This window comes from Anoplopoma fimbria, unplaced genomic scaffold (assembly GCF_027596085.1).
Source record: "Anoplopoma fimbria isolate UVic2021 breed Golden Eagle Sablefish unplaced genomic scaffold, Afim_UVic_2022 Un_contig_8368_pilon_pilon, whole genome shotgun sequence".
Classification (NCBI taxonomy): domain Eukaryota; kingdom Metazoa; phylum Chordata; class Actinopteri; order Perciformes; family Anoplopomatidae; genus Anoplopoma; species Anoplopoma fimbria.
This window is the reverse complement of record NW_026553149.1, coordinates 7,126-30,546: the sequence shown is the minus strand read 5'-3', so window position 1 is coordinate 30,546 and position 23,421 is coordinate 7,126. Positions and strand designations below refer to the sequence as shown.

The following is a 23,421-nucleotide window of genomic DNA, read 5'->3' as shown; positions in this document are numbered from 1 at the left end:
AAATGGCAACGAAGTTAAATTAATGACCTGCTTATCGATTACATTTCTTATCAAAGCGTTTCGTTTCTTGTCATTTATCAAAATAAAAAAGGAAAGCAAAAAATACTTTTACTTTCAACACATTTACAACAATGTGACATGAATGATGAGGCATTAAACTAAATAAACCTGTAAATACTCTTGCAAAGCAATATTTGATTACTGAATGTCTTCCACTTTTACTAACTTGACTTGAGACACAATAGCGCTGTTAGTTGATTCTGAGACATTATAACAGTGACTGGGAGCATGAACAATGCTACAGGAAATGCTTTGTCATGGTTGACATATTACTGTATCACTGTTGTCTTTTGTGAAATGTAGCCACACCTGAGCATCAACTTTCATCTACCATTTTGTAAACACTATACATAAGGGCTGGTACAGGCCGTGCAGACGGAAAATGAGAACGTTCCAAATTTCAATGAAGTCAGGAATAGATAAATCAAAAAAAGAGTTAACAAACTACAGCTCTTCATAACAAACCCTAGTACAGTACATGTAGTCGCTCATTATGAGTAATGACAAATTATGGTTGTCAAAGCACTGGTTTTAGACCTCTAGTTTGTGAATAAAGGGAAATCTTCTGGGAAAATCTTTCTCGCCTGATTCTCCAGTCTTACACCACATGCATTATCAAAGATATAATATATCATGTTAAGAACAAGAAGACCCTTTAAAGCAGAAGAAGAGGGTTATTTAGCAGTGTTTACTCTGTCCAGAAAACATAAGCACAAATAAAATGAAAAGATAAATACATATGTTAAAATCTCAACCCACTGTGGTGGGACTAGTCGATCTGGACTGGACTTACACTGAGAACTCAAAGACTGTTTAGAACCCTGTTTCAGATTTCTTAAACCTAACCAACTAGTTGCATAGAGCTTTTTTTTGAGTCTGCTGTTCCCCTGCAGATCACACTGATTCAACCCTGTAATGACACACACAGGTGCATCTGAGTAACTGAGAGCTCCATATACAGGCCTCTGTGTTCTTAATCCGTGCTTGTCTGTCAGAATGAGCTAATGACAGAAAAACTGAATTTCAAAGAGAGGCAATGTCATATCATTGCATCAGCTGTTGTAGTAAATGTTTCAAATGTAGAATCACTACCGGTGGCATTTGCATGTACAGTATGTGTATGTGTATGTGTGTGTGTGGGTTCAGATGACATAGCAGCATACAAGAACGTAGAGGACAGAGGGAGTCCGATTCCAGATGGCTGTAAATCAGCTGTCAGTAGTGGAGTCGTAAATCAACCGGCCTGAGGCGGGAGGCCACAAAGGACATGTACGAAAATCACAAAGTTATTATGATAAGGATATATTTATATATGTATACATACAGTATTTCCATATATTAAAAAGCATAATATGAATTATACAAAGAAATAATAATACAATTTCACAGTAGCAGTTATTACACCATGTAAGGTATTCTGACATGGGTGTGACTCGCTAATAAGAGGGAGAGTGACAAGAAAACAAGGCAAAAAAAAAAAGTGAAGAGAAAACTACTTTAAAAACAACAAGCTAGTCTGTGGCTAAAGGTTCCAAGATCTCTGTTCTTGTGATAAATGAGTGGTAGTATGAGTACTATCGATGAGCAGGGCGGAGGAGGTCACGCTGAGCTGAAGTGAAACAGCATTTTGTCATTGAGGCGGAGAGTTGGTGCCTTCCTCCGTCTACTGCCCTAAATCAACTGGTAGGTGGCAGGCGGAACAATGTCCTTCACAGAAGCAGTTGATTTAATAAGGGCCACAGCCAAGGAATGTCAAAAAGAAAAATCAGAGCTTGAGTGGAGAAAAGCCGAGTGAGTCAGCTTTAGTATAGGCAGTAACACTGACATTATATAGTGCAAACAAGAAAAGACCGAAAAGTGTTTCTCGTTGCCTACTGACGCCATCGTGAAACTCAAAAACGCAGGTGCAAACCCTTCAGTAGGAGAACATTAAGACATAAAATGGCGAAAAAAATAAATATCAAAAACTTTTTATCAGTGTAAAAAAGTAATCAGGTTATTCATTTTAACCAAGAGTCTGGCAAAAAGGCCTCGAAAAGTCTTGTTCACAATAGTTCCTTGTCAGTTTACAAAGTGAAGTGCCTCCGTTGTGGGTTCAGAGACCTCGCAGTGGGCTCGGACCCACAAGACACTCAGCTCAGCACCGCTGAGCTCTTGGCCCCTGAAGGGCCTCTCTCAGACCAGTGACTCCATGCTCTCTGCCTGATCAGACTGGTCGGACATGGACGCCATGGTCCCATTAGTGTCCCTGGTCAGAAAACAGGAGCCATTCTCCTTGGTGCTGACGAGGCTGAGCAGAGCTTTGTAGAGGTACTGGTACTGGTCCTGTGGAGCCATCACACACAGACAGAGAGGAGAACATGTGAGAACATGAGCCATAACCCGTAGTTATACTGTAGCATAATGCGTTTGCGTAATGTGAATGTAATGTGCCATTAAGCTTGATACTGTCTTATTACTGACCATGACATCATCCTACCAAACTAGATTTATCTAAGAGATACTGTTTTCTTCTACCTCTCAGTAAAATCTGAGCGAACTGGCATGTGGAACCAAAAAAAAGACCATGGACCATTCAGTGTCATTCAGTACATTGCAACTTTTCTTTCAACTTCTGAAACATAAAAATCTTTTCACCATGGGTTCCTCCATCATAAAGAGTAGCAAACAAAAACTGTTATGGTTAGTTTTTTACTATATTTATAAAAATCTATTTGCAGTAGTCAAACCACTTTTTGTATGAATCATAAAAACATATATTGTGAAAATTAGGAAATACACAATTACTTTTCTCTAAAGTATCTTCAAACAATTTGCTTTAAGATTTGACAAATTAATTGCACTACGCTGAAAAGTAATTGATGTACGTATGTTGAGAGTACATTTAAGAAAAATACTATGAAATAACAAATATGTGATTGTCTCAGTGCTTCAAACAGAATCAAACCGGCTGAAGTGACTTTGATCAGCTTTGTGTTTCCTGCTGCTTACATTCTCAACCATCAGATCCTTTCTAAGGTGTATGGTCGGACTCACTATGTCTGTGAAGACCCCTGGCCTCATGAGGTTGATCATCTTGGCCACTTGATAGACGTCGGCGGCTCCATCACTCTCCAGCTGCTGAGACAGTGTGGTGAGGGCACACAGCATGCCGGCCGACACTGCTCCCAACCTGACGACACACACAGTCAGGGGCCGTGGTTAACGTGCATCTCCACAATCAAATCATAGAGGCTCTCGGTTCCTCAACATACCGCCGATATGGCTACTTTTACAGCTGAAGTGGGGCAGTAAACTCCTGTGGTTATCAAAATGAAATCTCTCTTCTGTGTACACCTGACATTTTCTTGAAGGTGTCATCTCAGGAAAAGGTTTATGGAAAGTAACAAAAATGTAGATCTAATGTTTTAAGTAGACTCAAATGACAGTTTAAAGGAAACCACTAACTGTGTCTACAATTCATGTTACTGAACTTTATCATCAGGTGCCTTCAAATATGGCTTTTTTTGCATCTCCCGATGTACTTACACAGAAATAGAATTACAGATACAACAGAGAGGGACAAATAAATAAAGGTAAAGAACACAGGGTGAGTAGCGAAAAATAGGTAAATATATACAGTGGGGCAAAAAAGTATTTAGTCAGCCACCAATTGTGCAAGTTCTCCCACTTAAAAAGATGAGAGGCCTGAAATTTTCATCATAGGTATACCTAAACTATGAGAGACAAAATGAGAAATTCCTGAAAATCACATTGTCTGATTTTTAAAGAATATATTTGCAAATTATGGTGGAAAATAAGTATTTGGTCAATAACAAAAGTTCATCTCAATACTTTGTTATATACCCTTTGTTGGCAATGACAGAGGTCAAACGTTTTCTGTAAGTCTTCACAAGCTTTTCACACACTGTTGCTGGTATTTTGGCCCATTCCTCCATGCAGATCTCCTCTAGAGCAGTGATGTTTTGGGGCTGTCGCTGGGCAACACGGACTTTCAACTCCCTCCACAGATTTTCTATGGGGTTGAGATCTGGAGACTGGCTAGGCCACTCCAGGACCTTGAAATGCTTCTTACGAAGCCACTCCTTCGTTGCCCGGGCGGTGTGTTTGGGATCATTGTCATGCTGAAAGACCCAGCCACGTTTCATCTTCAATGCCCTTGCTGATGGAAGGAGGTTTTCACTCAAAATCTCACGATACATGGCCCCATTCATTCTTTCCTTTACACGGATCAGTCGTCCTGGTCCCCTTGCAGAAAAACAGCCCCAAAGCATGATGTTTCCACCCCCATGCTTCACAGTAGGTATGGTGTTCTTTGGATGCAACTCGGCATTCTTTCTCCTCCAAACACGACGAGTTGAGTTTTTACCAAAAAGTTCTATTTTGGTTTCATCTGACCATATGACATTCTCCCAATCCTCTTCTGGATCATCCAAATGCTCTCTAGCAAACTTCAGACGGGCCTGGACATGTACTGGCTTAAGCAGGGGGACACGTCTGGCACTGCAGGATTTGAGTCCCTGGCGGCGTAGTGTGTTACTGATGGTAGCCTTTGTTACTTTGGTCCCAGCTCTCTGCAGGTCATTCACTAGGTCCCCCCGTGTGGTTCTGGGATTTTTGTTCACCGTTCTTGTGATCATTTTGGCCCCACGGGGTGAGATCTTGCGTGGAGCCCCAGATCGAGGGAGATTATCAGTGGTCTTGTATGTCTTCCATTTTCTAATAATTGCTCCCACAGTTGATTTCTTCACACCAAGCTGCTTACCTATTGCAGATTCAGTCTTCCCAGCCTGGTGCAGGTCTACAATTTTGTTTCTGGTGTCCTTTGACAGCTCTTTGGTCTTGGCCATAGTGGAGTTTGGAGTGTGACTGTTTGAGGTTGTGGACAGGTGTCTTTTATACTGATAACAAGTTCAAACAGGTGCCATTAATACAGGTAACGAGTGGAGGACAGAGGAGCCTCTTAAAGAAGAAGTTACAGGTCTGTGAGAGCCAGAAATCTTGCTTGTTTGTAGGTGACCAAATACTTATTTTACCGAGGAATTTACCAATTAATTCATTAGAAATCCTACAATGTGATTTCCTGGATTCTTCCCCCCCCCCATTCTGTCTCTCATAGTTGAAGTGTACCTATGATGAAAATTACAGGCGTCTCTCATCTTTTTAAGTGGGAGAACTTGCACAATTGGTGGCTGACTAAATACTTTTTTGCCCCACTGTACCTATATATATAACTTACAGTATATAGAGGTGCTATGAATTTGGAGAAAAAAACCCCGTTATGTTCACAGAAGGCTGAGGAGTACTGACAGTTGCTTTATGTCTGATTATTGTCATTGCATCTCAACCACCCAACATATACTGCCCAGCTCATGGCCCTGTTTATGACTTTCCGGTTTCTTAGATTTACAGTATGGCCATTTGCAGGATTTGAACCAAATTTTTCTCATTATGTCTCCTCTGATCCATCAAATCCTTTGGCTACAAGAAAATCTCTGAAAAATCCTGATTTGGGGGCAGTGAAGACCTTTACAACTCAGCATTTGAGTTGTCCTCGACAGCAGCTCAGCCGGGGACTGAAGACCCTCACAGACTCAGGAAACCTCCTCTGAGATTAAAGCTTTATTAGCAAGTGAATCCACCTGAGGACGACAGCTCCGCCAGGCATGAGGCTCCCTGGAGGACGCCTCCACAACGTAAAGGGTCTCCTCTTCCATTAGCAGCCCTGTCAGCAGCGCAGCGGAAACTCCTGCTAACAACCCACGCCTGGCTGGATAATGAGAGTGCAGACAATTAGGATGGGCCCCTAACTGACAGTCTCTTAGGTGCTGCAAGCCGGCCCCGCACCATGGCAACCGCAGGAAGTGCTCAATTAGTCACTTTTCTTCTTGAAGATGCGACAAGCAATCTTCATTATTCTAATGAATAAACATGAGCAGAGCTGCTGGATTAGAGCGTCGTTCAGGACCACTAATGTGTGTCAATACTGAAGACACTTTCATTACGTTTAATTGGGCAGTTTCCTGGGGTACCTGTGAGGGGAATCGGGGGGTTGGAGGGGCTGTCACTTGCTGTTGAGAAGTAAAACAACATGTTTCTTTCCTCAATACACTTGCAGGATAGTCAGTCTGCCAGTGTCTCTATCAGCCGGTCGGGGCGATTACAGTTTATGCTCATAGACCAAAAAATATATACAGCTTGGAGTGGAAATAATGGAACTACCTAATATTGGGGAAAACAACCACATTATTAAAAAAAACTATATGTTATGATATTCAATAGAATGGGAGTAATAGGGATTAAATCCTGCAGTGATTTCATTTTAATGTACTGAGTGTAAAAGATAACAGGTTAATGGCATTACTGACTAAAAGACTAAATCCCATAGGGAAAAAGGTAATCTGATTTTACTTCCCTTGACTCAAATATGTATTGACACTTTTATTTCAGAAGCATCGGCCCTTTTCTCTGGTCGATGCATTAAGACTGAAATTAGTGCAAACACAAATTGCTTCCTCGTGAATCTTTAACTGGATGGAATTCCTCTTTGCAGGAAAACATTGTGCACCTGTAACAAAGTGCAATCAATAAAACACGGTTGTTTTTAATGGAAGGGTTTTCTGTGGTGTTAAATGTGTTCTAATTATTATCATGCCACCTGGGGGAAGTCAAAGCTTCTTAACACAGCCACCAGACGATGTTTGAACAGAATGGCTTTCAACATCACCACAGCACTTTGTCACGTCACACTTTTAACCTCATGTTATTCGGATACATCCTCATTTTTACATTTCCTTGCTGGTCCTAAATTGCTCAGTTGTCTGTCTCTCTGTGGAGTGTTATTCTTAATTTAGTTGAAGGGGTTTGTGGGTAAATTAGAAGCCAGCAGGTGTTAAGCTCTTGTGCTAAATTTAATAGGAGACAATGGCAGCTTGATTGTAAAAGGCCAGGAGAGACTTTGTCCTCTTTTTAATGTCACTTCTTCAGATGTGTGGGAGCAGTTCATTTGAAGTTTTACTGCATGTCCCTGGAAAATGCTTATAATACAAAATAAGACAAGACAATGCATAAACGAGCCACATATATTGTAATAATAAACTGGACCCATTGACGTACAGTGTTGTTTTTCCCCGTAGCTTTTCTAATTCCCTCTACCTTGTTTGAAATAAGCTGAGTATTAATGTGTTGAGAGAGAATATGAGTAGATCAAATGTGTGACTGACTCATCATGGATGATGGTTGGTCCATCGCGGCTGGCTGCCTCCTCTTTAATGACGTTGATGAGCTCGAAGGTGCTGCTGATGGGCGCGTCTGGCTTCGGCCACTTGGGACACTGAAAGTGACGAACCTCTAAAACGTAGTCATCCTGGTGGACAGACAGAGAGACAGACGAAGGTAAGATAAAAGATGATTGGTTTAGAACAGTTCTATTCAACTCATCCATGTTACTTCTGCTTTAAAACAAAACAATGAGATTGAGACCTTCTGTTTCTGAAAGGGCCATAATAAGTATTGGTTTAAAAAAAAAAAAAAAAAAAAAAAGTATCTTTTTCAATTAATTTATCTTTTCATAAGGACAATGAACATGAATTAACATTTCTGTAAATGTGATAGTGTTCACATGTTGCGTCTGACACACGTGGAAAACACCAGCCATGCCACTTTCACCCCATTTAAGGAGCTTGTTTGGTGTCACTCCTACTATTACTAAGCAACCCCAACTTTTGCTTTGCGATGAAGAAGAAGTTGCGGTAATTATAAAAAAAAGTCTCACTAACTGAACAAAAAAAAAAGCCTAACAAAAAGATACATAGATTTCCAGCATTGCAAATCCCTCACAGTAACTTGACTGCTCCCTTTGTCTCTGACAGTTTGAATAGCCTTTCAACCGGATGTTGTGATGTCATTGGATGAAAAAGATGAAGCAAGTAAAATAGTCCGTTGAAAGATATTTACGGAGGTAAGCAGATATATCTGCCGGCTATGATTGGTTGTTCCTGGTCACGTGACATTTGGTGCCCGACGCAACGTTCCAAAAGTTGAACTCATTCTATCTCGGGGCACAGCTGTCGCTCCCTGACTAATAGGAGCTTGGGAACACATTTGAACAAAGGACTTCTCAAATCTGAGGGAATTTGGCTCTCAAGTTAAATTTACACACAAGCAATAAAAAATCTTAGAGTTAGCAGCTTTGGAAATAGTGAGTGAGCAGGGAAAGTCCTGTTTCTTGTGTAAATCTACAGACCCAGTTCCTCTGGAGGCTCAAAACATCCATCACACAGCATTCTGTCCTCAAACGCTCCAAAACCTGCACTGCATTTATGCATATTCACTCTAAAATCTGGATTTGCAGGCTTCTCCTCTCATCACCCACTAGCCCAACCTCAACCGTCACTGTGTTACTGAGTAGTGGACAGAGACGAGGTTAAGCGTGTTGTTTTTCCTGTTCTTCGAACCGGCCGCAGCTTTAAAAGCTTTATGTGTACTACTTCTATCTGTGCACAAATTATTTTATTTCACATCAACGCAACGAGATGACTATATGTATGAGGCCTGTTATTTTTCTGTTATATGAGTGTGTTAGTGTGCTCATACTCATAAGTACAGTTCAATCACTATGACCGAGTCACCTGTGTAGCTTCCAGGATGAAGTCGTGGATGCTGATCTGCTCCTCGTTGGACAGACAGAGTTGGTCTTTACTGATGAGGGTGACAGTGAACGCCTCGCAGTTCATGGCCTCCTCCCGACTGGGCCAGTACACAAACTCATCCTCTGCCTGCAGGAGAGCACAGAGACTGTTCAACCTGTGTCACAGGATACAGTTTCTGTAGTGTATCTTTTGTTATCAAAAATATATAGTACTGAGGAAAAAGGTGATAAAGTTACGACAACAATAAAAGGAAAAACACACACATGTCAACGGTTGTCTTGCAGTCCCTGTTTTATGAAAAGACCTCTTGTTGCTTCACACCTCTGACGTTATAAACCACGAGTCATTGAACCTGCAGTAGTTGGATGTTCTACCATTCATGCAGATTATTTGTCTCAGGCTGATATTATCAAGGGAATCCCATGTTCAAGACTTGCTGAATGCCCTGGAATATGTTGATCTTAGCTGTGTTCCATTCTTTTAAATACAGGCTTGTTCAAGGTTACACCAGACGAGGCAAGGTTCCAACTAGTTAAAGTGACCTACTGTATGACTGGCAATAGTCAAAGCCTGTCTGCAAAGGCTGTACTGCTAGTCTTAAACTAATGAAAGCTTCTTTCTTTGTTTCATGCAGCTCAGTCCAGAGCTACCGATGGCTTTATACAACTTTCTTAATTTGCAGCGTCCTCCCTTCTTCTGTAAACAGACTTCGATTTGTAAATTCAGTGATGTTCCCCTTAGAGCTACTAGAAGTTGCTTCTGCATTCCCTCTCTTCTGATTTTAGTGTTTGTGTATATTGGCTGATGTATGCATTTGCCAAATTCATATTTAGCCAAACCGATCATTGTCTCGTGCCTAAATGACTGTGGCACAGGAAACCACTGCGGCTCGTAGGTTTGTAGTACATTTCTACCAACTCCGCAAGTTTTTAAAATCCCTACAACACCAGGTAACAGTCCTGCAGAACCCACAGGACACAGGATCAACAGGCAGACGTCAGCCTACAGTCTGCATTGAACATGTGTGTGTGTGTGTGTTTGTGTTTGTGTTGGGGGGATGAATGTGACTGTATGTTTAACTCCTGCCTCATAAAAGTCAGGTCCCTGTGAGACGACATGTGTGTGTGTGATGCATAATACCTTAAACACAGGCTGAAGAGGCATGCACATGCTTGTCAAAGTGGCAGGTGGCACTAACCACAGTGTGTGTGTAGGTGTGTGTGCCTGTGTGTTTCATACCAGTCCATGGTTGGCAGGCAGCATAACAATAATTTGTGCATTGTGGTCCCAGATCATTCTCCAGAAGTCTTTAGTTGTGTGGGGCAGAGGATGCTGGGTAATGATGAATTCATTACTCCGATAGTAACCCTTTAAAAACAAACAAACAACAACAACAGGTTAGTGGGAGAGTGATGCCACATTCAGTCACTTTAAACAGTGAAAACACATTCTATTAGGGTTACTAATCACCAGCTCATCTTCAGAGACTCATCTGCAGTCAGGATTTGGTTACAAATTTAAGGACTTAAAAGTGCTTTGAGGGTTGAATCTAATGAGTGCTGAGCTGCTGTTATCTGAGCTATGAGTTCACACTCTACATGAACAACAAGGTGGTGACCTCACCTTAAAGCACATGGCAACTTAACCACCTGCTTTTTTTTTTTTTTACAGGCTTTTGGGTTTAAGGCTGCTCTCAACTTCTCAGTTATGCTTTAAAGTGGAACTCCACATCTTTACCATCAAGGTCAGTAACTACGCAGCTGTTTGAAAAATATATTTTGTGCTTCTGGAGGAGCTTTTCTTCAACTCTGAGGAAATGTCATGAAATCATCTGGGTTGTCTCAGCCAAGCTTCAGAATTCGAAGTTTTAATGAAAGTGTTGTATTACAAAGTGGGTCATGCAGTTGAGGTCTCTATGGTTACTAGAAGCAATACACGACCAGTAACCCAAGTTATTGCTGTAGATCTCAGATCTGTATATCAATATGTCTAATACCAAAGTGGACTCACAACTAAAAGGAGAAAAACTCAGCCTCATCTGCTTTGATTTAGACCTTTCTTATCTACATCTGTCTCTTGCAAGCCCCAAAACTTTTTGGAAGTGCAACAGGGAATTAATAAAAAACCCTTTTAAAAGGTACAGTCCCTGGTTTTCTTATATAGCAACCATAAATCATCTCATTCCTCAAACGTAAAGCGGAAATGATTAAGATTTCAGTCCTGGTTTAGCAGTCTGGACTTGTGTGCATAGTTCATTTTTTTTTGTGTGTATAATAAAGAGGAAAACTGTAATACAAAAATAATGTAAAAAATGATTTAATTTTTCATCTATATTGCAATACTTTCATCAGTGGGTCAAAGGCTAAATCACCATTGTGTTACATCCTTCTGCAATAGACCGTGACTCAACAGTCATTCATTTAAAGGAACTCTTCCAGACTGCCACTTTAATGATGAGCAGTGTGGAGCTATCATCATCATGAGCTGCCAGGTCATTTGGGGATTTGAGCCTCACTATAGAAAAGTGATATAACCAAGCCAGTGATACTGACTGAGTGTATTTGGACTTGTTAACCTGTAAACTGCTCTGAGGGAATCGCAAAAGGAGAAAGGAAAGATCAATGATTGACAGAAGAGGAGGAGGTGCTCACCATGATGTAAGAGGCGTTAATGTAATCAGTGCCTTTGATGCCGGGCAAAGGTGCTAGGCCGACCCTCGCTCGCTCGGCTGCTCAAAGATAGACGGAGAGAGAGGGGGGGAGAATAGCCATAATTAGAACAGAGCAAACACGCTGAGAGGCCACTATGTGTGCATTCATTCATCCTTTTGCTGTTATTGGTTGAATGTAGACAGTTCTTGGGAATTCTTGGCTGATGATTCAGAGAAGAGTGGAACAGCCAGTGACTACAGATTGTGTAAGAGTTGCAGATAACAGAGAGTAGTGGAGTAATGATAATGAGACCAGTCAGCCTGTAAACAGTCCCTATGCAGGCTTAGCTAGGCTGGTAGGAAAATGATATTCTTATGCATTTAAAATATATAGCAACATCATTTCAATGGGAACAATTATGCAACATTATGTAAGTTTAACAATAAAGCAAATCCTCCTACTGAATAGTGATACAGGACATTGTTCCTGTAAAAAAAGGAATACTTTAAATACGTTTTAGTCATGGCTGTCTGGAGGTACTGCATGCTAAATTTGAGAATGGACTGATTTGTCTGTCTAAGAGGAGTTAGGGAATAAAATTATACCTGAAAATTCCAAATGGCAGGCGGGGCGCAACAATAATAATTGTCCCCTTGCCAGGGGCAAGTAGATTTAAAAGTTGGGCTACCAAATCTAGCAACTCACTTCCCTGATTGGGCAAGTAGAGAAAAAAATGAAACACATAGTTTTTCTTCCAGAGCTGATGAAGGAAGTATTTAAGGAGTGAGACATTTTGCCTCCTTCTCAGCTCTGTTGAGAGTTACACGTGCAGAAACGATCAGGTACTCGTGAGGAAATGGTGGCGGGTGAAGACAAAGTTTATGAGCTGAAGCAAGCATTTCCATTATCCTGGAAACAGGAGTTTAGTTGGATGGCATTAGAAGATGCTGGTGAAATGCCAACTATATATTGCACAGTTTTTGCTGCAAGTTTCAGAGCAAGGCGGATAAAACTGAGTCTTTTCTCAAAGACACATCAACTTTCTAAAAGAAGTAGCTGGAGGGCCATAACAACAACCGTCAGCATCTCACTTGCATGGCATTTAGGATAGCTGTACAAAACATGAACGCTGAGGCAAGTCAGGCAGACGTAACACTAATTATCACAGAGTATGTTTCTAAACTTTAGTCTTTGCTGCTTATTTGATGAATAATAAATAAAACAATTTGTATAGGGGCAAGTAAAAAGTGACTTTGGCCCAGTAGATTTCTACCCCTCTTGTCGGACTGAGAAAGTTAATTCATGAGTTAAAAATCATCTATCTTTATGGAACAATACAGATATAGGATTCAGAAATCAGATTCTCTATGAACCATTCTTCTATAGTGCAGATGCTTTAAACTCAAATGTCACGGTCTCTAATTGCAGCATTTTTACAAGGAGCTATTATTTTCTGCTGTTTGGTTAATACTGCTCGAGGCATGTTCATTTCAAATTTAATATGTTTTCACATGAGTGTAAGACTTACATGGCACCACGGAGGAGTTTCGATTTTTCTCTTTGTTGCACTCCTTCTGAGCGTTGAAGCATTCCATGAATCTGGCATTACACTGTGTTACCAACTAAGAGACAAAGAGAGAAAAAGAGAAGTTGGGTATTTGTTACACCTTGTAAAACTTTCAAATGACAGACCAACTCATCACAGCTGGGAAGTTATTTAATTTCATAAAAAAACTATGGATGGTACAAATTGTACAAATTTGCACTCTAAACTATCAAAATCTACTTTGCACCCTTCGTTGTGATCAAAATGGATGTATCTCTCTTCATGAGGGCCTATCATGTGAAATAAAGTGTTTTTCTCCCTCCCTGTTTGTGTCTCCTTAACCCATTCTTTAAACAGCATCAATTAACATCCAACATCAGATTCTCCGAAATGACTTCAACAGCATCAGAAGAGTTCTGGAATAAAACCTGAAGGTAAAACAGAAAGCCGCTCTCGGTAGCTAAAGGAGCAGGAAAACACACTGAACCAAAGTGTCTCAAAGGAGTTGAGAAACAAGCACAACGTCCAGAGGAAAACCAAGACAAACAATGACTAAATTCAGCAGCAAACAATGTCTAAATTCGGCAGCAAACAATGTCTAAATTCGGCAGCAAACAATGTCTAAATTCTAATCCTATCAAAAGGGCCTCAAAACATTACCATAACAAAGAAAGCTATTGTTTTGCACATACACTCCATCTGCTAGACCTTGGACTCCACTGTTGCATGTTGTAATGAAATAACAGGAATAACCTTCCCTAGCCTCATCATACCTACAACCAATATAAACAAGGGCTGGACGATAATAAAAGCTGAGAACTGATCAGGAGAATATCTGGTTACATTTTTTTAATAACATTCATTAAAAAATGTTTTCATTATATTTAATGAAACTTAAGTTAATAGCTATTTTACTGTTAACAAACAATGAAATGATAATTAATACTGTTTACTTAATATCATGTTATCATTAGTTTGTGTAAAATGAAATACTTAGTTGATAAATTATATATAGTATCAGTGCCCATTCTGATTACATTATTTATTAACAGTTTATTGTTGCACACATTATATATTTACAATATATATACAAATATATATATAAGTATTTGTTAATGATTACCAAATTATCTGAAAATCTTTAATAAATTGATTGTAACACATTTATAAACATTACATAGATAGATGGACCAGAAACCAAACTCAACTTTTGGCACAAATATTTGGTCCATATTTCTATGTAATGATAATAGACGTTTTACAAACAATTTCTTAAAGGTTTAAAAATGATTAACATATGCTTAATATAATATATAAAAAATGTATAGTGATTGCAACAATAAACTGTTACAAATTAAGAGTATTATAGCATTTAGGATTATAAGTAAACATTATTAATTGCAGTAAAATCATTTTTAAAGTAAAATGAACTATCAATGTATAATTTATTAATCTTGATTATTATACAGTGTTACCAAATATGTATTTCAGGACTAACTGATCAATACATGATATATAAAGATTTGATGAAATCTAAAAAATAACCAAATTGAAAATTACTAAATGTAAGCTGTGTTAATGTTTAATTGTATAAATTGTTGATTTGAGGAGGAATCACAGATGTGTTTAAAGAAACCAGTAATTTGAGACCTTTCAAATTACTAAAAGCATTGTCACCTCGATTCATGTATTTCAATAATTAATCTTGATGTAATTAAACAAAAACTTAATGTGAAAAGCTAATAAGAGTAAGCTAATACCGCTAGTCAACTAATAATTAGCTTGTGATATAACCTGACTCATAACAAAACACATGGTTGTTTTATGTCACATTTTAAAATGTGCTTAATGTGCAATGAATAATAAATGCCGGCAGTCCCTTCACCTTGAACTGTTTCTCCAGATGTGTCCGTCCGCTGTGTCCTGGTGTCGTGATGCTGTTGAAATAACTGTAAAGGTGGCTGGCTGTCACTTCGGTCTCCTTCCCCAAAATGGCTTCCATCAAGGCATCGTGGATGAAGATGTACTGCTCCTGGATCAGCCAAATGGTGAAAGAGGACAAAGAGATGTTCAGCAGCTGTAGTGGCAAGGTGGTGTTTGGCATGCCCAAACCATAGATTTGGTTTGCAACTTCAATTTTGCAATGCAATTAAGTATTAGTTATCACATGTAATAATAGTATTAGTGTGGGTTTTAGGGCAGCATGGGAGAAGTAGACTATTGTTCCTCTGCAACGGGTTTGAATACACACATACACCACCTAAAAGGATGAAATATGCAGTTTGGTTTGAAGCAAATTGTTATTTATATAGATAAAAAGGCTGACTAGAATCAGTTTACAAAAGCTACTACCAGAGACTTGACAGAGGACATTTTGAAAGTTATCACAATGCTTTGGTCAAACTCAGTGGAGATTTTACAATGAAACTGTGCACTACATCATTCAGATGTCCATGTTAGATTGTTTGATTTGGTTTTGAATGCTAGCCATAGCTTACACTATGTAAAGTGACATAACTTTTTTGTAAAAACATTATTCTGGGGGTCGATCTGTCTTTTTCTAGACTTTGTAAAGAGCAAGATGTTGTATTTCCACAACCAGTGACTGTGGATATTGGTGGTCCCCAGAGGGTGATTCCAAATGACTTCTAGATCTTCCTCAAGAAGAAGTATCAGGGAAATGTTTCCCCTTGACACCATGCTTAATAACAAGATACACAGAAAATTAGCGACCTGATATTTACTGGGTGTTCATGGTTCATCCAAAAGAACTACCAACCACATTTCATGAAATTCTCTGTGGATATTCATTGGCCCCTTTAATTAACCCTCAGTAACACACAACAGACTAAGCACTTGTAATCCCTAGATGTTTTTTTTTCATTTTTCTGTGCCAGACCTTTATTCAACTGCCTCAGTCTAAATGATTCCCTGTGTTTCAACAATAACTTCTGCAGGGCATAACGTTTCCATGAATCTAGTATGAATATGTAAAGGTACCCACAGAAGGAATTCTCATCATGATACATTAGGCATTTCCTCATTACATCAATATTTCCACTCGAGCACAAGATATTGCAGGATGTAAAGAAAGTCATGAAAATGTGAAACTGTTGGTATTTGGTGATTGCTGAACCTGACCTGTAGTATCAACAAGAGGGTTGGATGAAGCATATTGACCCATTAAGATGCATGTTGTTTGACCCCTGTGACTAAATGGGGTATCAGGTAGCAGAAAAATAGTTTGTGCTAAACCCACCAGTGGAAACAAATTAGGCATATAAATGTGTTTGTTGTCTATCCTCTCATAACTTAAAGACTACCCTGGAAATAAAAAAATGCTTATAATGACAATCGAATGAAAAAAAAATGATCAACAATTCTGACTTCTCTGTGGACTTGAAATCAAGCCATTAGCACAGTACAAAATCTGGTGAATTAGTGTTAATGACAGATTTTCTGGCAATAGCCATGTGCTTTCCTAACCTGTGACAAGAGTGTGTGGATAAATAATTAAGTTGCAATTAAGTAGCGTCTGGCTATTTCCACAATGCTTTCATGCTGCAGTTACAGAACATTAAAAAGCTCAACATGAACTGCTGGTATTGGTCTACGTTACTTTGACATGTAGCCAGACTTGGTTAGTGTTTTTAAATTACTGTGCATGATACGAGTTACCCTTTCAATTAGCTCATGGTAATCACTAATGCTAATCGCTAGCATGCTGACTAGTGTTATTTTTTATGGTTGGTAAGAGTGCTGTAAAGGGACTGTTATTGCTGCGACATGTGTATGCTAGCGATTAGCATCAGTGCTATCAACTATCATAAGCTATACATCGTCTAATTGAAAGGTTAACGGCTACTCTTCTCTACTACCCCTATCGCCTCAGTCTGCAGAGTCTGGGGCGTTGGTTTCATAGGAGGGGGAATGGAGGGGGCGTTGGTTGGTGACAGACGAAAGCTCCCTCCATGTATGTCACCTGCAGCCAGATCTAGTGGTTGCAGGGTTTCAACCAATAGCAGGCAGTCGTTATCCATATTTGTAACACAGTATTTAGAATTAAAACACTGTGCACTAAAATGTCAGGATTAGGACCTGAATCCAACATTAAACATATACATAGATTTTCAGCTGAAAATCTGACATGCTGATTTGGGGGTTTAGTTTCTCTTTAGGGGTTCATTGCCCAAAAAGAGTCTCATAAACATTTGGCTCATGCACAGTGACAACTATACAAACCTCAGTCTGGACTAGGTAGTTGCGCTGGCTGCGTATATGTTTGAGGAAGCCGAGTACATTGACTGTGCTCTTGTCTTTGATCTGCTGCAGCATGCTGTCCACGACGATGTACGTCCCCGTCCGACCCACTCCAGCACTGCAACACAACACAAGAGATGAATGAAAGGGTTTATGTGTTGGAAAAAGGAATTGAAATGGATATGAAATTACTTTTAAAAGCCTTTATTACAGAGATGACAGTAGAAAGCTGTCAAGAAATGAGGGATATTGGTATAACAATAATACCCTAAATGTGTTTCACATGACATTTAATTTATTGCTATCCACAATAAACACAACTAAACAGTTTTCTTTTCTCTGTGATTTCAATTTGTATTAGTTGTTTCTTGTGGGTGGAGACATCCGTATTTGATACCACAATGTTTGGGGTCTATCTATGCATGAATGTCTTCAAAAAGAGAAAAAATGTTTAATTCCTGATTAAATGTCACTCATTGCAAACGCAAACTATTGCAATGACTGTACTCAGACAGCTATTTAGCGAAAACAAAACAAAACAAATCAATCAATCAATCAATCAATATAATTATCCTGTCACGTCAGGCAGTGACTTTTTTGAGTGTATTTTAAAGTGTTGTCATTTGTCTGTATATAAAATTAGACCATAAAAAGTCCACATTTGACATGCCCTTTAAGGACACGAAAGCCGTGTTGGCGTATTTAAATAATTATCACATTCTAACCAAGAACTAACCATTAAAACTAGGTAAAGGTGAGCATATAACTAAAAGAACAGCAAGAGTGTTGTGGAACAGTTCCTACATTTCCACGAGCCGACAGTATGGCCACAGACCCAATTAACACCTTCACTGTACTTACAAATTCAGAACTTTGAGTTTCCTGTTGTTTCAAAGCAGCAGGGCAGCAGAGTGAATGTGAGCGTGTCTCTGTTTCTTGCATAATGAGGGGGAGGATGTCTGAATGTGTATGTGCCGGTACAAAATGGTAGTAATGAGCGGTGTGTCTGCAGCCTCAGCGGCAAGGCAGCGTGACAAGTTATTATCGATGATCACAGTGCAGATGATAGCAGAGAGCTCCGTACTTATTCCCCCGGGGCCACAGTCAGTGGACAATTACCAGTAATTTCCTCGCCCGCCTTACTGTAAAATGCCCTTAAATATAAGCTGGCAACTGTGACAGCAAGTTCAGTGACGCTACTTAGATATGCAGTTGTAAGTGGCAAGCACAAAGGTATAGGTGTGGAGTTCATTTGTAATACCTCCATCCAAAAGTACAAAGAATTGAATAAGATTGTAGCATTTGTCGGGGCAGTACAAAATGTGCATTATACAGAAAGGATGAAATTGATGCCCTTCTTACACAATAATCCCAAACTAAATGTACAGAAAGGAAGAACACAAAACAGTATGAATGACAGTTAATGTGCAAGATGACAGCAATGTGGGTGATAGATGGACGGGGGAACAGAGTGATGAGGGAAGCTTCAGTGAAGTGAAAGCAGTGCACTACCTGCAGTGGACAAGCATGGGTCCCATGTCAGGCATCTGGGCGGCCGAGGACCTGCGGACAAAGGTGAGGACGGGCAGGGTGTACTCAGGGACACCCATGTCGGGCCACTGGGTGTAATGATACTGGAGCACGGCCCGTTCACTCTGGGCCCGCGCCTTGGGGTTCCCCTTCCCACCCTGAATGGAGGAGAAAAAGAAAGAGGAGAGGAGGAATGTGTGTTAAGGTTGAGAAGAAAAAAAAGGTGGTATGAAAGCATCAAGTCAGGGGGACACAGAAACACAATTTACACTTACCTTCTAATTACGGCTAGATTGTTTTGCATTTATATCAGAAATCATCATATCATATCATATCATAACATAATACTTTATTTAGGAAACTAAATAAAGCTTCACATTTAAAGCTTTCCACTGGCGGAACGGAGGGATACTTTTATTTTGAAATGCAATGCATTTGTCACCAAGCTAGGGAGCTTCATGAAAGGTGTTGTTCTTCAATAAAAAAAAAGGTCTAATCAACCAAATATGGGCATTTCCTTCTCTGTCTGTTCAGCAGATCAGTTTTAACTACTTTACCTTGCTGTGCCACTTCTTCTCTTTCACTCTCACCTTTTTGACTTTAGTGTTGCCTAATGTGAAGCGGCGAACGGTGTAGCAGGCATGAACTTTGGTGCTTTTCAGTGTGACTACCATGTTGCCGTACTCTTCACTGTTCTCTGCTGGCCAATACTGGTCACATTTTCTCTGTAGAGCAGACACACACACAAACACACAAGGGTCAGATTCAATCTCTATCAACAAAATAGTTGAGGGTGGATGGTGTGTCAACAATTAACAGTACTTTAAAAAATATAAAGCTCTCCGTCACAGTACAAGAATCGTCTAATAATTGTTCAGAAGACACTCAGATAAAAGTCAAACAAAGCTTTCATAGAGAGGAGCATCTATCGCTACGGTCCATAGACCTTTCTCCCAGGGGACGGTTTAAGAAGCAAAGCTGTAACTAATAACATTATTGTTGGCTTTGTGAGCCAGCACACCAGGGCCCTGACTCATCTGAATAAAATATACCCCTTATTCATTTGATATTCTGTTGGTTACACTGTGTTTGACAAGTCTAAATGTCTGCTGTGAGAAATTCCCTTTTTATTTGATTCAAAGGCAGTACTGAAGTTTCTATTGTCTGGTCATTGGGTGTACATTACTATGTAATTGGGGTTAACAAGTTATGACACATTTTGAACCTTGCCTTAAACATAAAAAAACTACACGAATGTGTATGTCAGAACATACTCGGCCTTTCTCAACCAAGTTCGTGATCATGACAATGACGCAGGTATTTTGCTCCCACACCATCTGCCAAAGTCCTCAAAGGTGGACTTGAGAGGTCCCTGGGCTGCGATGTAAGCTTTGGGCTTATTATAACCCTAATGGATGAAAGAGACAGATTATTAGTTTGGCAACAAGGTGCATATAAATGACGTCATAGAACTAATACAATTTATATTCTTCCAAAACATTCTCGCAGTCATCATCTCTTAAATGACTCCTCTTATCATACAAACACAGACACAGATCGTTTTTGACATCTCCCAGTGGAAGCACTCACATCCACGTAGTTGGCATTGATGTAGTCGGTGTGTTTGGAGTCCTTCCCAGCCAGCGGCCTCAGCTTCACCCTGCTGTGGTCATCTGAAGAGGGAACAGAGCAGTAACACAGTGAGTGTGTTTGTGTGACTGAAACCATGGCGAGAGCTAACCTTAACTCCTCTCACTCCTAACACAGTGCCGTCCATGTTACACTGTCAACTTCGATGCTCCACCAAGGCACCTGCTCCCAACCAGGAAGCACATTAACCTTTGTGGCTGCAACAATGGTCGGACTGGGTTGTGCAGGTTTTTACTGACAGCTGAACAGCACGCACTCCAATAAGCACAAGGCTGAGCTGCTTTCAGAAGTGTGAAATACTTATTACTGAAGTCAGGCACACTAGGGGAATGGTGGTAAGCTTTTGCTCTGCTAGTGGTTGACTCAGTTATTTTATCTGGTTAACTATTAACACATACACTTTGGTTCAGAGAAAGCTCTGCGATTTGTGCTTCATTTAATTCAGTAAAAGTAAAAATGTGTTGCTCTAAACGTAGCAAAATCACCACACATCTTTTTTGGAAACAGCACCTTGAAAAAAACCGGATTGTATTTTGCACTCTGCTTGCTCAGGGAAATGAATATTTGAGGTCCGCTAATGATTTTAATGACACATGACCTTTCCTCTAGTGCCACTATATGGCAAGCTTCAACTAATACATATCTTAAAATCTAATAGCTACATCACAGTAACTCTGGAAGGTCAAGCTTGCCGGGGAATCTTTATCCACTTTTAGGTAATTACATGACATTTTCTTTCGTACCACCATTTAGAAAGAGCATCAACAAGGTAATTGATGACCGGACGGTCCATATGCTTGAAAAGCCCTGCCAGCACTCCGACAAGTTTGAAATAAAGAGGATATGTGACGCCTGAAATGCAAATTGTCACATACATATTCAAGTCTGTAAAAGTGTAAAAGTGCAGACACTTTCATTCTGAGAATAACTAACTAAAGAATGTGTCAATAAGCATGTTCAATATGTGAAAAAGAGTTACCATGCAACCAGCAAATCACCTTCTGGAATGTTTCATAGAATTAGTTTGTAGGACATATTTACCCATGAACTGCATTAAATCAAATATTGTATGTCTCTCTACATGTGTTACTAAATATATGTCTTGCACCACACTCACTGAAGCAGTTTAACGTGGGACACCGGCGTCCTCGGCTTACATCCCTGTCTTTCAGAGGCTGTAGCAGGCTCAGTTTGAAAGCTGGAGATATCGGTATCATATGACGACCTGATAAGTCCACTAGTACCAACCATGTCATGCTAGCTCCTCAAGGTGGAGGCTAAATAACACTCCAGAGTCAGGCTAAATTCTGGTGGGGGAAACACTGGCTGGACTATATTCAAAGGGCTCCTCTCGACCTCTGAAGACGGTTCTATGGGTACCCGTCTCCCCTTTACATACATGTCCGCTTTATGATGATCACATGCGGTTTTGGGCAGAAATCAAGCATTTGATATAAATTGTTATTTACGCCAATGTAAAATGGTTGAAATGGAAACTTGGCGTCCCTAAACAGTCCTAGAATGAAATTGATTGGGAAAATTGACTACTAATAATTGCTACTGTTATTATAAGTAGTCATAAGTAGTTTTTTTCTTCGTTACTCTGCTTACTACTCTTATTATATAAATAATTTATGTCAGATACATTGAATGTATTGTTTCTCTGTTATGCTGTTCATTCTGTACACATGACATCTATTGCATTCTGTCCATCCTGGGAGAAGGATCCCTCCTCTGTCGTTCTCCCAGAGGTTTCTTCCTTTTTTCTCCTGTTAAAGGGGTTTTTTTAGGGAGTTTTTCCTGTGCCGATGTGATTGTCCCCTGAAAACCTCCTGTCCCCCCTTAAAAGACAAAAAATAGGTCTTTGTAGGGAGGGTGGGGGAGATAGATGTTTATGTCATCTTACAAGTTTCTTCTATATAAATGACTCAGGACAGAGTACACACTATGATGTTCTATGAAGAGTGTACTCACAAGCCACTATGTTGATGTATCTGTTCTTGTGCTTGTTGTCAGGGTGGTTGGAGTGCTCTGACGTGATCTTCATATCGGCAGTGCACCGTTGAACCTCCTGGGGAAGGACACACCAACACAAACAAACACCCCTATGTCATTCTGATACGTCTATACACTTTGGTGAATCACACGATGTATTTAAAAGTTACTGGTTGCATTTCCAGAAAAATTCACTGGATTTCCCCAGAGGATAAATCCTGATGTTTATGGTCCACATTTATCTGAGGCCAGACTGCAATTACATTTACTGAACATATTCATGCCCTGCAGAGGATTCACCCATTTTTTATGACCATGACCTTACCTCTAGAGACACATTTGTATTGTGTGTTGTAGTGAACAATGCAGCCTCTAGGGGCTGCTACCTGTGCTTTGTTGTCTCCAAGTCAATTGCTCAAAATAGTTTTTTACATGGTATGCACGCAGCATGTGACACATCATTTAGAGAGATGGAAAACGTAGATATGAAATGTACAGTACAGTCGGTATTGTAAAGAAAACAAGGGTTCATTTGCAAAAGCAGATATATCTTTTTCTCATTTATTTATTTTCCTTTAAAAAAAAATTGCACTCCAGGGAACATCATTCAAACTTTTGTCGGTCAAATTGTTTTGATAAGATATCTCATTTATTTTGAAATTCTAATAAATCATGTTGTTTTCATTGTGCACTTTGAATTTCAATCAAACTGGTGTTAGTCTTTCTGTTTATGTAGATGACCTCTAATTGGTTATACATTTTGTTATACATCTTGCCTTGCATTCCGGCTAAATGTACGTGACACTTCTCAATATTTCACCATACATTGTTTTTGTTGTGGATGCATGCTGCATTTTTTGAGTGTCTCACGTCCATCACATGATGCAGCCATATCTGTGTACATCTCTTGTACAAAAGCTGCTCTCCTTGTACTACCTGTTCAGGCTGATTTCAACCTCCTCAACCCCTTATTCTCTCTCTCTGCCTGTCATTCCCTCTTTTTGACTTTAGGAAGTGTTCCCCTCTCCATAAATTGTGCTTTAATAAGCTCCAGCCCTTGCTTGGCACAGTCGTACCA

At 39.8% G+C, this 23,421-nt stretch overlaps 1 protein-coding gene across 1 annotated transcript; it reads right to left on the bottom strand.

Moving 5' to 3' along the window:
- Positions 1 to 1,379: 1,379 nt before the first annotated feature.
- Positions 1,380 to 22,419, bottom strand: LOC129116353 (receptor-type tyrosine-protein phosphatase gamma-like; the record flags this gene model as incomplete). The annotated part of the gene is given in 15 exon segments (XM_054627278.1): positions 1,380 to 2,385; positions 3,097 to 3,232; positions 7,284 to 7,426; positions 8,691 to 8,837; positions 9,951 to 10,079; positions 11,363 to 11,439; positions 12,891 to 12,984; positions 14,794 to 14,940; positions 17,151 to 17,286; positions 18,681 to 18,856; positions 19,289 to 19,423; positions 19,973 to 20,043; positions 20,046 to 20,106; positions 20,289 to 20,371; positions 22,323 to 22,419. Coding segments are annotated over 15 exon segments (1,782 nt in total), but the record flags the coding sequence as incomplete, so codon positions are not given.
- Positions 22,420 to 23,421: the final 1,002 nt, after the last annotated feature.